The sequence below is a fragment of the Podarcis pityusensis genome (genome assembly GCF_964106645.2).
Source record: "Podarcis pityusensis genome assembly, chromosome: 17".
Lineage (NCBI taxonomy): Eukaryota > Metazoa > Chordata > Lepidosauria > Squamata > Lacertidae > Podarcis > Podarcis pityusensis.
In genome coordinates this window covers 38395551-38411214 of record NC_138042.1, presented here as the reverse complement: position 1 = coordinate 38411214, position 15664 = coordinate 38395551, and the positions used below count along the sequence as shown (strand labels likewise).

General features: G+C 47.4%; 1 protein-coding gene across 1 annotated transcript; it reads right to left on the bottom strand.

Moving 5' to 3' along the window:
• Positions 1-7568: 7568 nt before the first annotated feature.
• On the bottom strand, positions 7569-15009 carry GAPDH (glyceraldehyde-3-phosphate dehydrogenase). The gene is made up of 12 exons (XM_080988015.1): positions 14916-15009; positions 14025-14070; positions 11857-11956; positions 11128-11234; positions 10924-11014; positions 10531-10646; positions 10312-10393; positions 9617-9768; positions 9442-9520; positions 8575-8658; positions 8044-8141; positions 7569-7799 (listed from the first exon to the last, which is right to left on the bottom strand). The coding sequence occupies exons 2-12, from the start codon at positions 14045-14047 to the stop codon at positions 7730-7732; spliced, it is 1002 nt and encodes a 333-aa protein (XP_080844141.1). The 5' UTR covers positions 14048-14070; positions 14916-15009; the 3' UTR covers positions 7569-7729.
• Between the last annotated feature and the right edge of the window lie 655 nt (positions 15010-15664).

Genomic DNA, 15664 nt, shown 5'->3' with positions numbered 1-15664 from the left:
ACCATGGCCCCCTCCACCTCTTTCCCCCTTTTCTTCCTAATGTAACACTAATGTCTCAACAAATGAAACTGATCTGTAGAAAATGTAACTTGAAAAAAGAGACATTGCACATACTTTTGTAAACCAATAAATCTTTAATAAAAATACATTAAAAAAAAGAAACATACAGCTTTTTGCTGGGCATTATCAGAAGCGAAAATCTGCACTCTGTGCTGTGGCAGCCGGAAGCAGGAGCAAGGAGGTGTTACATGGATGTAAACCGTGTCTTGAGCTCAGCGGGTGGTGCTGTGGTCTAAACCACTGAGCCTCTTGGGCTTGCCGATCAGAAGGTCGACGGTTCAAATCCCCGCGATGGAGTGAGCTCCCGTTGCTCTGTCCCAGCTCCTGTCACCCTAGCAGTTCGAAAGCACGCCAGTGCAAGTAGATAAATAGGTACCGCTGTGGCGAGAAGGTAAACGGCGTTTCCGTGCATTCTGGCACTCATCATGGTGTCCCTTTTGCAGCAGAAGCAGTTTAGTCCTGCTGGCCACATGACCCAGAAAACTGTGGACAAACACCAGCTCCCTCGGCCTGAAAGCGAGATGAGCGCCACAACCCCATAGTCACCTTTGAGTGGACCTAACTGTCCAGGGGTCCTTTACCTTTAGCTTTTACCTTCCTAGAAAAATATGCTGCCATGGGAGTAGCCAGGGGAGCAGCTGCCCCCCATCAAGTAAATAAATAAAAACAAAAATAATTTGTACAAAGATGTTGACAGGATTTTCTCAGCGCTTGGGGGGGTCAAAGGAAAGTAATTTAAAGCAACTGTTGTTGAGACATTTCATTCTGAATCTGCGAGACCGAGACAGACAGAGGAGGATGAAAGTTGGGTGTCTTGCCCCCCCCCCCCAATTAAATCGTGGCTACACCCCTGTATGCTGGGTGGAAGATTCGGGAAAGATAAAAGAAAATGCTTCTGATGCAGGAAGCAGTGATGGTTGTCAATCTAAATGAGTTTAAAAGAGGATTAGAAAAATCCATGGGGGAAGAGAGCCATCAATGACTATTGGCCTAATGGCTATGCGCTGCCTCCACAGCTTCTGAATACCAGTTGCAGGAAACCACAGGAGGGGAAAGGGCTCATCCTGCCTTGTGAGGATGCCGGACTGAAAGGGCCATTGTCTCAACCCAGCAGGCTATTCTAATGCTCTTATCCCACCTTTGCATTTAAAATATAGAGCTCAAGGCAACCAAGGGGGCGTGGGTAAAAATAAAACAATCCAAGTAGACCAAAAACCAACAGCAATAATAAAATCAAGGGCAAAAACCAAACCCGCTAAGAATTAAAAGAGGCAGGTAGTTAAATCGCTAGAGCTGAGTCAGCAGAAATACGCCTTTTAAAAATCTCAACTAGGTAGGCAGAAATAACCACCCAATAGGAGCTATATATATATAAAAACGCATTGGGAATCAGAAGTCACCTGGAAGGCAGAGATGGAGACCTATTACAGCAGAGCTGCAGATTAAATTTAGGTAGCGTACTAGGTACAGAAGCAAAATAAACATTCAGGTGTGTGTCTATTGCAGCCAAGCATGAGTTTCATGTAAAGGTGAAGATTTTTCAAGCATCAAAGGTACCCGGGACTATAACAACCCCCCCCCCACTTTATAAGCCATTGTGTGTTTCACTCGCTTAGTGTGACGTGGAAGTAGGCATCTTTTGCAACAGACCTCAAATTAATCAGGCAGCTCCCCAAATAATAATCAGTACAGGATAGCAGCTGTTATCTTACCTGCTTGGCAAACTTCCCTTACGCTTGGCAGGGTAGCCCATTGTTTAAAACAGTAGACCCAGTCGGTTTCACAAAGCGTCAGCAAGCATATGCTCCCAGGACATAATCACCGCACACCCCAAACCCCTCTTTTCACGTGAATTTAGGGCTGGGTTTAGGCAGAAAACATAGCAATTTGGCAAATTTGGATGATCCGACTATCTGAGTTCCACCCTACTCTTCCAAGGACATAATGTTGGATTCAGACCACAGGACTGAAAGGATTTCTGTTGCCTCAGTGAGAAACCTGTGCTTTTTGGGCTCAGCACCTTTACATATACAGCTGTATCCCACTGCTCACTTCCTTAAGCATGGAAGAGGTAGTTTCTGATGCCGTGTATATATATAGCAATGAGGACCTCTTAGCTCTCTTTGCTTAGAGCTATGAATGGAGTGGAATATTAATAATATTAGAAATTAAGGCTGCCACACACCCCAATAATTTTGTATCGCTATTTTTATTTGTTTCTTGCAATAATAATAAGAAAAGCTTTGCTTAATTTAGCCTGGTTCAGATCTGTATTCTTGGGTATACACATGCTGTTAGGACTGCTCTGTCAGTAGAGCATGTCTCTTAATCTCAGGGTTGTGGATTCGAGTCCCTATTGGGCAAAAGATTCCTGCATTTCAGGGGGTTGGACTAGATGACCCTTGTGGTCTCTTCCAACTCTACAGTTCTATGATTCTATTCTTCACAGAAATAATATTATCTATTATTCCAGGAAAGTACCTGGTTTATCTTTAGGGAAAGAAATCACCCTCTTCCTCCTGAGGACATAACTTTAAAGAGATAAGTGGGGTACCGACATCCCAAAGGAGCAGGAAAGGCTTTTTATGTTCGGGACAACAGCCACTTGGATGCTACTAGCCCAGAGATGGAAAGAAGGAAGTCCCTACCAGAGAGGAAGGGCAAACTAAGCTGATGGACTACGCAGAAATGGCAAAGCTGACCGGAAAGCTCAGGAAACAAGAAGACAAAAACTTTTTAAAAGAATGGGAATAAATTATAATCTGTTTAGGAGACAACTGCAAGCAGATGAAAATATTAGCAGCATTTTAATCTCACTTGTAATGTAACAAACTTTACGGATAATATGGATTGATAATACAGACTATGGAATAATATGCAGTTTTATATGTTGACAATAGGACCCATGAAGGGGGTGAGGGGAAGTCTCAAGATTCAGAGTATTCTCTATATATGGATATGCATTTGGGCTGTTATAAAATTATATTTGTAAAATCAAATGAAAATGATTTCTAAAAAAAAGTACACAAGCAGAACCCTCCCACAAAAGAGAGATAAGTGGGAAACATCAGGTTTCCCAATAGTCTCTGTGGTGACAGAAACCAAATTGGATAGTGCTGCCTAGCGGTTAGAGGGGCATCTTGTTTGGGTGGTATGTAGAGCAACGCACTGTTTGCAACATCAGGATTTCTTCTTCTTTAACGATAAAGTAAATAGAACTTGTTTTGTGTGCATGGGGAGCGGGGACTAGCAGAACTTCCTCTCGGACAGGTTGAGTGTTGTTTTGAGTCTCCAGACACAGCAGAAATATTTGCGTTTGCTGTATGTGCATTTGGGATTACCAGGATGATCTTTCTCCTGAGGACATCCAGCAGGGCTCGCCTCCTCCCCAGCGGCTGGCACACTGGTGTTCAACCAGAAGTCTCTTTTTGATACCATTTTTAGTAGCTCAAGGAATGCACAGCAGTTCTCTCACTTTTGCTGCGCAGCCCACGCACTGTGCCCCACTTTGGTGGCTGAGTTATAAGGATGATGTTATTCTTCCTCTTGGTAACACACCCATAATCACTGCTAAGTGGAATTTGGTTAGAGATACGTCACGAGGTCCTGTTTGATGTTGCTTTTGTCTTGACGTATGCCGAAACAGAACAGTTACTTGCGCAAACACACCACGGCTCCACTATTTTGTGACCTATTTTATAACTTTGTTCTACTTAGTTTTTTTTTCCAGAGTTACAACCCTCCCCTTTTGTTGCTCGCTCTTTAAAAGTGGAAACTTCTGGGTTAGTTAGTTTCACACAAGGGGCTTGTTTAAAACTCGTAACAGAAAGATAGATCACAATCTCTTTTTAAAAAAGTTTTATTGCTCCTCGAAGGATGTGCAATCCCAGTGTAGTTTCATCTCATCTTTGGAATGAAGTGGCAAGACATCTCAAATCCGTGAAGCAAGATCATGCTGTCTTCCTGGAATCAGGCAGGTAAAAGATATTGCCTGTTTGGAGAAATGACAGCAAGTTGTCTCTCCAGGAGCTAAGTTGTCTCTCGTTTTGCTGCATGCATATCACTTACCCACATGGGAATACTTACTGTTCTAGAGTCTAGAGATGCAAAACATTTCAAGGTAGACAAGTAAAGTGCCTGGACCTCATATTATTTATGGTAAAGGACCCCTGGACAGTTAAGTCCAGTCAAAGGCCACTATGGGGTTGCAGCACTCATCTCACTTTTAGGCCGAGGGAGCTGCCGTTTGTCCGCAGACAGCTTTCTGGGTCATGTGGCCAGCATGACTAAACAGCTTCTGGCGCAACAGAACACCGTGACGGAAACCAGAGCGCACGGAAACGCTGTTTGCCTTCCCGCCAGAGCAGTACCTATTTATCTACTTGCACTGGCATGCTATTTGAACTACTAGGCTGTCAGGAGCTGGGACAGAGCAAGGGGAGCTCACTGCGTCACGGGGATTTGAACTGCCAACCTTCTGATTGGCAAGCCCAAGAGGCTCAGTGGTTTAGACCACAGTGCCACCCACGTCCCCCTATTTTATAAAGGCGATATGGGAGGGTGCACCTCTACAGTCAGAGGTGTGGGAAACAATGAATTAGATTTCCAACTTGTTCTGCCGAAACATAGGTTATGCACCAAGCGCTGGCAGACGAAGCCTAGAATTTCTGCCCTCTGGCACCAAGATCCTTTGGGTTAGAAATATGGTTATTATTTTATTATTTATTACGTTCATCCCACCTTTTCTACAAGTTGCCCAAGGGGAATACATGGTTCTCCTCCTCCCCATTTTATCCTCACAACAACCTGAGAGGTAGATTAGGCTGAGAGGCAGCAAACTGGCCCAAGGTCACCCAGGAAACTTCCTGGCTGAACCAGGATTTGAACTCTGGTCTCCCGGGTCCTAGTCCAGCATTCTAACCATACAACACCGCCAGCTCTCAAATAGAAATGGAGAGCTTCAGTGAGGCCCAGACTTTTCTAGCAAGGACGATACTTTGATCTGTCAAAGTTGGCAGATTTGGGGGCTGGATGAGGGCAGTTTTTGTTTCTGCTTGGGGAGAACTCTATGCTGCAGAGCTATGAATGAAAACGAAAGCAAAATAGGACTTTAAACCTTGATTTTGCCTGGGGCGGAAAGCCTGCTAATGTTACTTAAACTGCCCAACCAATCTCAGAATTTCTCAGCTTAAAAATTTGTTTGTGTTGCTCTAGGCCTGTGGACTCATTCTGCCAACAGAGACAAGGAGAAAGGAAAGTGCCATGAGTAACCATAAAGCATGGCTGCAGTGCCCTCTGCAGGATAGGTTCTTCAATCCTACATCATCTGTCTTAATTACTCATCGCCTGCAAGGGAAGGACTGGGAACATGTGGCAGTCTTTATCCTTAAGTGCATTTGACTGTCTCATATAGTTCTTGTACACAGTTCAGCAAAAAAAATAATCATGGATCGCCCCCTCTTCCCCATTCAAAAAAGGTTTCCTTCGGCAAGGAATTTGGCACCTCTAAAATAGCTCCTGCCCACCCCAAATACTTCACAGTATCCGAGGCCTAAAATCCAAACGGCTGTCACTTCCCATTAACTTGAGATGGGGACGCTCCAGGAAGCGGCCTTGCAAAATCCAGTCGCACAGAGTCCGAGCTGTTGCGGCTTCTGCAGCTGGTAATTGTGTGATGCTAAATGTGACACCTGTTCATGAGGGACAGAAATGCATCCTTCAGCCTTGTGTGTGTGCCATAAGGAGGCAGAACCCGAAGCAGAATAAATAAACCAGCTGTTCCTCACACATCCTCAAAGTCTGACTCAGCTGAAGGCAGAGGATTTAGGCTCAAGCCAAGAGTTTGAGTCTAAGAGGAGTAAAACACAGCCTGTTCACACACAAAGCAGAGCGAGCAGGGAAGATCTCAGCAAATTGTAAGCGGTTTGACAGGTGCCACTGAAAGATGGTGGACTGTTTCATTGTCGGTTGTAAAACAGAGGTTGGATGGCTATCTGTCATGGATGCTTACGCTGAGATTCTTGCATTGCAAGGGGTTGGACTAGATGACCCTCAGAGTCCCTTCCAACCCAATTCTACCATTCTGTGAATTCCACAGCTGCCTATCAGAGAAAACTAAGGGTGAGTGTGCTCTCCTTAAGCTAAATAGCCTGTATGTTTCTGCCAGCAGCTGGCACTGCGAGTCATGGCTACTCTCCCATTGTGGAACTCCAAACTATTAATCTACTTCACTGCCATTGTACAGCTGGTTAATTCTTATACATCATATAATGGAAGAGAACGAAGTACATGCTTTATTAAATAGATTCCAAGTTTTCAGTTCCTTATTAAAGGAGGCAAATTACTAATATAGCTGCCAACTATTGAACATTCTCATGCTGTGTTTTGTTTTCTTCCTGGTTGCGTTCCCCTCCCTGAGAGATTTGTGGCTCCTTGCCTTAACCAGCATTGCAGCAGGTCGGTAAGTTTTAAAAGACTGGAAACTGAGGAAATTGAGTGAAGTGATGCAGAGCCTATATTCCTTCCACATTTTATCAACAACTTGGAGAAACGGGGTAGAGGTAAATCATTGGTAAGAAACTTGGCAGGGATAGCAAACACCTCAGGAGTACTTATTTAAAATTGCCTCAGTAGTGTAGTGTCAGCAGTTTTCCATTCTAAGACGACAGAGACAAATGTGAAGTTCTCTGTGTAGGCAAAACAGCCTCAGGACTGTGGACAATCGCAAGCTGAACTTGAGTTAGCAATGTGACGCTGCCGGAAAAGAAAAATCATGCAATTTTTAAGCTGCATTAACAGAACTTATTATTTTCCAGCAGCCTTAAGGAATAGTTCCACTCTACTCTGTACTAACTAAAGCTGTTGGCATGCTGTGTCCCCTTCTGGACACTGGATTTTACATGGGCTTCAGTTTCGAGGAGTACAGATGTCAAAACTTCTTGCTAGCAACAGCCATTCTGACACAATGGAACAATTTAGCTACCTAGGTGGTGATCTAGTGAAGATCTGGGTGATGCTGCCCTGGTTTTGGTTTCCAGCATTCAGCAGCAGATGGAGCCAGGTGGAGTGCAATTGTGTCAGCTTTACAGGAAAAATGAAGACAAGCCTGATGGGTCCCTTGGCTAAGCACCATCACATTGTTTTATATTACCAGCAAGTCAAGGTGTGTGTGTCCCCCCCGCCCCCATGAAGCTGCAACTGCTCTTGGTTATCTTGGTTGCTCATTCTTTAAGCAGCAGCACATTCAGCTTAAACCCCTCAGCTACAGGCATTCTGAACCCTCAAAACTCCAAGCCAAGCAGCCTCCACCACCATGCCTGCTGGTCCATACAGCATACAACTGCTGTTCAGCAATGTAGCCACCAAGTGGGGAATTTTCATGCAGAAACTCTGTCCTGCGAGCTTATAAACTTTCAAGGCAGCCCAGCTCTTTTGGGAGGAAAGCACAGCCTTTGTGCTCACACCCTCACTTCCCCCCACAACAGCAACAAGAAGGAAGAGAACAAGGATTTGAGACAGTGATGACTTTATTGAGAGGGGAGATGTTACGGAAACAGTCAAGTTTCTTCCAGCCTCTCCACTTCCTCAGAGGCAGGTGGAACAAGAGAAGGCCTCTTACTGCAAGATACAGAGCCGAGTTGTAAGAAAATTAAGAAATGGAACTCTGCCTTTACTCCTTTGATGCCATGTGAACCAACAAGTCTACCACGCGGTTGCTGTATCCATATTCATTGTCGTACCTGGAAAAGAAGGCAGGGGAATAGTAGGGTTACCTACAGTATCCTCTCATCATAAAATAGCCTTCCTCTATTTGACAAGTGGTAGGAAGAGAGCAGGAAGTCTTTGCTGCTACACACATATGTGCACACACTATGTCCCCCTTCCCAAATTTCAGGCGGCCACTGGATTACCATAGCAATTCAAACAGCAAGAAGTTCCTTTATCCTACACAAGTCCAGATCTTATCTAAGCTTGATCTCTTACCAGGAGACCAGCTTCACAAAGTGGTCGTTGAGAGCAATGCCAGCAGCAGCATCAAAGATGGAGGAGTGGGTATCACCATTGAAGTCACAGGAGACAACCTTTGAGAGAAGAGGAGAAGCTCAAAATACTAGGCAACGAAACATGATCTCACATTTTATCCAACAGAGGGCAACATGGTGTATAAACTTGAAGCAAAACCGGTATGGTCTAAAGGTGCATGGGGCCACCACCTTGTTGAAGTTAAGCACCCAGGTCACTGCCTGGGTGAAACATATACACCTTGGGTTCCAATATGGAAGAAATGCAGGATGAAACCACATGCTGCCAGTCACGTAGGGCAAGGAAGAAGACGGAGGAAAGAAAATGTATCATTTAGATACATTCAATGTCCAAAATTATCTTTACTGCCACTATCACGGTAGCAGAAATTGCTACAAAATGTACCGATGTGCTTTCTCCATACAAATTGTGTGTATACATGAAGAGAAGATCCAGATTTGACAGTCTGCTGAAGCAGCCACGGTGGCTTACCTGGTCCTCGGTGTATCCCAGGATACCCTTCATAGGGCCTTCGGAGGCTGCCTTCACAACCTTCTTAATGTCATCATACTTGGCCTGTGTGAAAAAGGATGGGAAAGGTTAAAATGGTCCCATCTGCCAGAGCTGTGCAGGAGCTTATGGAAATTACTTAAGACACAGGCCAGAGAAGGCTGGGGAAAGGAGAGGCAGTTATATAAATTTAGACCCTGGGTTCAAGTGGTCTTGATGAGGAGACTGGGCTCTAGATGGCCATGTGGACCCAGTTAAAATTTCTCTTCCCCTCCCCCCCCCCACTCCATCCACCAGACTGTGATTTGCAACTATTTCTACATTCCTTATATAGTAGAACAAACCAAACCTGTGTGTGTGTGTGTGTGTGCGCGCGCGCGCAAAAAAACCTCACTATCATGGCTGTAGGAATAAAATGGGAGTTCACGTCTGCTACCCTGGTGCTAAACACATTTACTTGTAGAAAAAAATAATTTATTTTTAAAGCAAAAATAAAATTAGGATTGTCCCAAAGTATATATTTTTAAGCATGAGGAAGGAAGGACTAAAGTGACCAGTGCCAACCACAATGGGCAAGATTCAGGTATTGATGTTGGCTTCTGCCACCATCATCTGCCACTTTTTTCGGGGGGGGGGTCATAGAGAGGGGACTGGGCTTCATACGAGAAGTCCAGCCCTAGCTGTGCTTGTTTAGACATAAATGCACAGCTCATGGCGCATTGTGAGGTGGTGCAACCCCCTTTTGTGGTTTCCGTACAGGCAAGCATTACAAAATATTACCGAGAGCTACAAAGGTGAGTTTCTACACGAGGCCAGAGGGAAAGGCGCTGCAAGTTCCGAAATACTCACTGGTTTCTCCAAGCGGCATGTTAAGTCCACGACAGAAACATTGGGAGTTGGGACGCGGAAAGCCATCCCTGTGAGTTTTCTGAGGGTGTAGAAGATTACTCGGGTTAGGGTGCAAAGCATTCCTCACTTTCATACCCTTCCCTCAGACACCACCCAGAGAGACAAGAGGACTCACCCATTCAGCTCAGGGATGACCTTGCCAACAGCCTTTGCTGCACCTGTGGAAGCTGGGATGATGTTCTGAGCAGCTCCTCTGCCATCTCGCCACAGTTTCCCAGAGGGCCCATCCACAGTCTTCTGTGTGGCTGTAATGGCATGGACTGTGGTCTGGGGTAGAGAAGGGGCAAGAGAGATCAATATTCACCCCCAAGCACAAGATGTGTGTCCCCTCCATGTACACTACTGAGAGGAAGGGCTCTGAACTGTATAGTTCCTCTCAGCCAACTTTTATCCTAGACTGCCTTTGATCATTGAGGTTAAGCTTTGAACAACATTTCAGTAGGAGGAGAAATGGTTGCAGTGAAGCAGAAAGGGTTTAAAAGTATGACGCAATAATGGAAAGAGTCAAAATCTTTGCAAGTAATTGGATAGAATACTCTATGCACTTTTCCCCTTGTACACCCCACAAGGGGAAGGATTGGCACATTCTGAAGAGCTGCAAATTTGGCTACACTAAGGATGAATAAATTTGTTGCTGGACAGCAGCTTCCATCATCTCTGATCACTGACCATGCTGGCCAATGGGGGCTGGAGCCCAACAATATGTGGAGGGACTTGGGGTATCTGTTGGGGGGGCTAGGCCTCCCCCTCCACAGTAAAGGACCTTGGTAATGAGCAGGGCACATCGTTAGGAGCATGCAATTCACTTACCATAAGGCCTTCCACAATGCCGTAGTTGTCATTGATGACCTTGGCCAGGGGTGCCAGGCAGTTGGTGGTGCAAGAAGCATTGCTGGAAGGAAATGAGGGTATTTATATTGAGCACCACAACTTTTAACCCAATCCATATTGTGGTCCAATGTTAATAGGCCAGCGAGCAACACTGCTCCGGTTACTCTTACAGTACCACAGTTTCGCTTGCATATTCACCTGACGATTTTCAGAGAGTTGTCATACTTCTCATGATTGACACCCATCACAAACATGGGAGCATCTGCTGATGGGGCAGAGATTACAACACGCTTGGCACCGCCCTTCAAGTGAGCCTGAAAGGGGAAAGGAAGCAAGAACTGTAGCAATCTGTTCCAAGACTGACAAAGCATGTGTTATTTAAGAACTATGAACAAGAATCTTGTTGCTAAGGAAGGCTACAGCCATGTGGATGAGGCAAACTATGTTATCCTTCTGACTTTTATCATTGCTCAGCTAGGGGGAGAAACGGGAGTGGGAAACAGAAAACTCCTGCACCAATTTGTGACACCTCTCCTTCTGCCCGGGAGAGATGCATGGTTCCCTTTGCTCATCTGCACAGAAGATACTTACGCCGGCCTTTTCTAGGGTGGTGAAAACACCAGTGGATTCAACAACGTATTGTGCACCAGCATCGCCCCACTTTATGTTGGCAGGGTCACGCCTGTTGAGGAGAAAAGGAGAAAAGGAATCACAGTTTTAGACTCTGCAAGTTTCTGACAGAGCCAGATCCTGCCTAACCAGCAAGGAAAGAGAAGAGTGAGAGATATTACTCACTCCTGGAAGACAGTGATGGCATGTCCATTGATCACAAGTTTCCCATTTTCGGCCTTTACATCACCACGGAAACGGCCATGAGTGGAGTCATACTTGAACATGTAGACCTAAGAGTGAGACATTCAAAACATGAGTTTTGTAGTCTGGTTCCACATTAATCCCTCATACTGCCTCTTTATCCCCAAAGCAATTTCCCCCCATCCCAAGCTGCTCTCAAATACACAACTCCATGGGAAAAGGGCTGTGTGAACTGAAAGTAGAAAGGCGGGTTTGTTGCTGTTGCTGTTTGTGTGTTATGGTCGTGGGGAGAATGCTAAGTACTGCTGTGGTCACACAAGACCACAAAACTCTTATGTGCCGCTTCATGCAATATTTTCTCTTCAGAACCTTGAACACCTCTCTCTGCACCTGGTCCATTGAAAGTTGCATTTGGACTTTCAGCATCTCACTAGGGACAATGTGATTATTATGGGTTATGTGCCAATTTGGCTCATACTCTGTAGTCTTCAGCTGGGGGGTGGGCTTTATTCTAAAATCTCAAGAGGCACTTGCTCCCTAACCACCCAATGCTGCTTTCAGCTTATAGACTGTCTTTCCCCAAAGAAACTGCTACCATTTGCCAGATCTCTGGAAAAAATACCAAGAATACTGTTTAGTGACACAAATACATGTTCACAAGGTAAGGCCATAGCCTGCTTTTTGACTTTAGAAAGAATACTGGATTCTCACCATGTAGTTCAGATCAATGAAAGGGTCGTTGATGGCCACAACCTCAACTTTTCCAGAGTTAAATGAAGCTCTGCAGACCAGACGGCCAATGCGGCCAAATCTAGAGAAAGAGAAGAGCAACCGTCACAAGGAAGCAAAAACAGAATTCTCTCTATCTAATTGTTCTAAAAGCAAAAAACAAAAAAAAACCCCCAAAAACCCCAAAACAGAGAATAGTACTTTGAGAAAGTATTAAAAATCAAGTAATTGGGACAGGGGGAGAAGCAGCAGTGATGAGGCACATCACATTGCAGCTTGTGATAACTTGGCAATCAGCTGGAGGGCACTAACTAGACAAGGGCTTAGACCTGAACCTAACCATATTAAGATAAAATCAGGCTTATTCTATAAATATTTTCTGCCTTAGGCACACAAGAAATGTAGCCAACATCTTTCTGTTATCGAAATACCCTGTGCAAGCCTCACTAAAATGCACAATCCCAGTTAGTTTCAAATTAGGCTTATTGCCAAAGCCTTCCAAGTAGACTGTGCCCCACATCCTAGACCTGTTCAAATCCTATTCTGGCACCCTCAACCAGCAAGCCAGGGTCTGATGCCCAAGAGAGCTGCATGATATTGCCTTAAGTTCAGGGCATCTCCCAACACAGAGCCATCATCTGCTCTGGTGAGCTCTGGCCTTTCTCAGTTTCTCCTGTGGCTGCAAGTCAAGGACCAGTGAGAGAAATGCAGGGTAAGTAGAACAACTGCAGCAAGGACACCAACTGAGGGCATGCAACTTCACCTCTGCAAACCTTCCAGAGCCCTACAACTGCAGCAGCTTTTTTGGGTCACGTGATGAAGGCTTTGTGTTTGAGACAAAGGGCATCTTTTGCATGAGAGGCCAAGCCACCATTTTATTAGCTCTAAAATGCTTGGAACCGGCAGCCAGCTAATCTAAGGGGCAAGAAAAACATGGACAGAGGAGGCTCTGATCTCTCCACTTTCATCAAGAACCTCAAATCACTGCTCAGCAAGTGCATGTGCTTGAAAAGTTACTGCCTGATTTGCAGAGATTCACTGCTCATGGCTACTGCGAGGGTGTTAGATAAGATATTAAACCGCCATGCAGAAATGCAAGTCCTACCCTCCCTGTGAAGCTGCGCTGGTGAATTCCACTTGGCTCACATGGTTTATTCCCAACCAACTTGTGGGAATAAACCAATAAGCAGCTTCCCCTTATCTAAGTCCGAAGCTCTCTGAATGCAAAGCATGCAGTCTGCCACTCAGCTCTATGGGAATTCTTGCAGGACACTGCTACTATTTCATTAGCAGCCTTGAGATGGGAAAGGTATTGCTTAGACAGGCTCCCTCTCTCATGTTGCATCCAGACACCTCTCCCCTTCCTCTACAGCACCATCCCGCCACTGCAGAAAGGTCAGGCACTAACTTTAGCGCCAGCTCCTCCCACCCTCCAGCACCAAGCTGCAGGTTATCTGGTTACAGTTTTCTGCCTCCACGGGGTGTAGTGCAGAAGGTCACATTCTTTGTGGGCCCTTCAGACCAAAAGGCACAGAGTTTCACTTTGATTTGCAGGGCGGGGAGAAAGCAGCCAGAGTTGCAAAAGATGGGAATAAAAGAGAAGTGGGGCGAGGAGGACCAGGGAGCCCCACTGCTGCTGCTTCCTCCCGCAAGTGATTCAGCAGTTCAATGCTCAAGGAAGTGAGTCACACCACCACCACTCCTCTCCTGTCTAGGCACATCCTGGCCACTGGCTTGCCCCATGTGCTTTCGCTGCTGCACGCGGAGCTCAAAGATGGGGAGAAAACCCTTTTGGGTGCCACCTGTTTTAATGGGGCAGCTGGGCTGACAAGGACACAAGAAGATCCTTTTTCGAGAGGAGCAGCTGCTGGGCGGAGGCAGAGGAGCCGGAGTGACCTTCAGATGTCCTTGCAAAGGACAGGAATGCGAGCCGGATCCCCCCAAGAACTGCCCCAAGAGACAGCAACAGGCAGCCAGGCGCCAACGCTCTCCCATTGGCTGGAAAGTTCTCCAAGTTCTCCCAGGGGGCAGCCACCCCCTGCTTCTCCCAGCAACCAGCTCTCCTCCTCCTCCTCCCCACTTTACACGCCCCTCCCTCCCTGCCATGCTAAGGCAGCCTCGCCGCACGTCCGCCCCCTGCGAAAACTCACCCGTTAACTCCGATTTTCACCATTTTCGTCTCTGGAAATTGTGATCCTGGGAGAAAAATATAAATATATATCCATTAATTACAAGGTTGCTGATCTTGCGCCAAAACTCAAGGAGGGCTCCCCAGCCCCGCCACTCCAGTAACCCCACCCCGATTCATGCCAGGGGAACCCCCAGGCTCAAAGGGGTCCTTGTCTCTGCCCTCCCCCCCATCAGGATAATGCCCCCTTAGGCGGAGAGAGAGAGGGGCGCCCCCCACACCCGGCGGAGCGGAGGGAAGCGAAGCTCAGGATCCAAGAGGCAACCAAAGTTGCTTCTAATCTTTTGGGGGGGGGATCATTGTACTAAAGAGACGCTGCCAGGCTACATTTCCTTCCGCCGACCTCTCTCTCCCCCCCCCCCAACTTCGCCCCACGATAAGAAGGCGCTTCCGCGGCCGCCTTTCCAGCGAGGCTCCCCCCTCACGGAAGTCGGCCGGGGAAACTTGGTTACCGTCGCAGCCCGAGGGCTGGAGGGCGCCGAGCCCCCGAGGACTGGGCGTGGGGGGGGGGGCGAAGAGGAGAAAAGCTCCCCGCTTCCCAGAGCGAGCCCCCCTCCACCCCACGGCGCGCCGACTCAGAAGTAAAGTCCGCCCCCCCCCCAGTGAGTTCTATGGGACTTCTCCACAAACAAGCGCCGGCCGCCTCGCCAAAGCCCCTTCGCTGAGGAGACGCGGCGACTCTTTGGCGGGGGGCTCTTTGCCCCTCAACCAGCCCCGCGGCCGCCCTTCCTTCCTCCCTCCCCGGCCCCAAAGAAACTTTTGCAAAGCAGCAGCGCCGTCTCCCCTCCTCCGCCTTCCCCGAAAGGGCGACCCCTGCCGCCTTCGCTCGGCGCGCCCCTCCGCCTCTTCTTACCCGAGGGGTCCCTGACCTAACTCAGCTCCGCCGTGCAGTGAGGAGGTGAGAAGGAAGGGCCCCGGCGCCCGGCCTTTTATAGCTCCCCGTATGGTAATGGCCAGGCCCGGCCCCGAGCGCAGGCGCCGAATCACAGCCCGAGGGCGCCCGAGGGGAGGCGACGTGTGGCGCGGAGGGAGGCTGCCGGCCCTCGCTTCCTGCCCCGATTCAGATGGAAATAGCCCTGGCTCCTTCCCGCCAAATCGCCTCACCACCAACCTTTTGTTTTGGGGCGGAGGGATACCTCCCAAAAACAGGCACCTCAGAGGTCGGCGAAGGGGGCACGAGGCCGAAGTTTCGTTACTTACCCATTACTCGACCGAGCGAAAGCGAAGGCCACGGAGTGGATTCGCTACTATAAGCGCTTTCCCCCCGTCCAGGAAGGGATGAACAAGCACCAGCAAGTCAGGCCCTCCTGGTGGAATAAATTCCCTTCCCTTTTCCAACCTTCACGTCTGGAATGCGCCCTTCCTTCTTACTTAGGTTAATAGCACCTGTGCAGAATAGCACCATTCCAACAAAATGGGGGTTTTTTTGGTGCTGAACTGAGGCCCTGAACCTGCCATTACAGCTTGCTGCGATTTTCAAAGCTCAGGAGCTGGATAGGCCTTCATGGATTCCTGGAGATACCTGCCTAGCCACCTAAATGCGGGCCATTGGTCAGGGATTTTTTGGGGCCCACATTAGCCATAAAGGTTGCATGGAACCTC

What these genes read in the sequence shown, in the direction of transcription:
- GAPDH (XM_080988015.1), bottom strand. Translation starts at nt 14,047, where the DNA reads ATGGTGAAAATCGGAGTTAACGG. An exon ending in GCCATCACTGTCTTCCAGGA is followed by an intron (nt 11,015 to 11,127) that starts GTGAGTAATATC and finishes TCTCCTCAACAG; the next exon opens with GCGTGACCCTGCCAACATAA. An exon ending in CCACCCTAGAAAAGGCCGGC is followed by an intron (nt 10,647 to 10,923) that starts GTAAGTATCTTC and finishes TTCCCCTTTCAG; the next exon opens with GCTCACTTGAAGGGCGGTGC.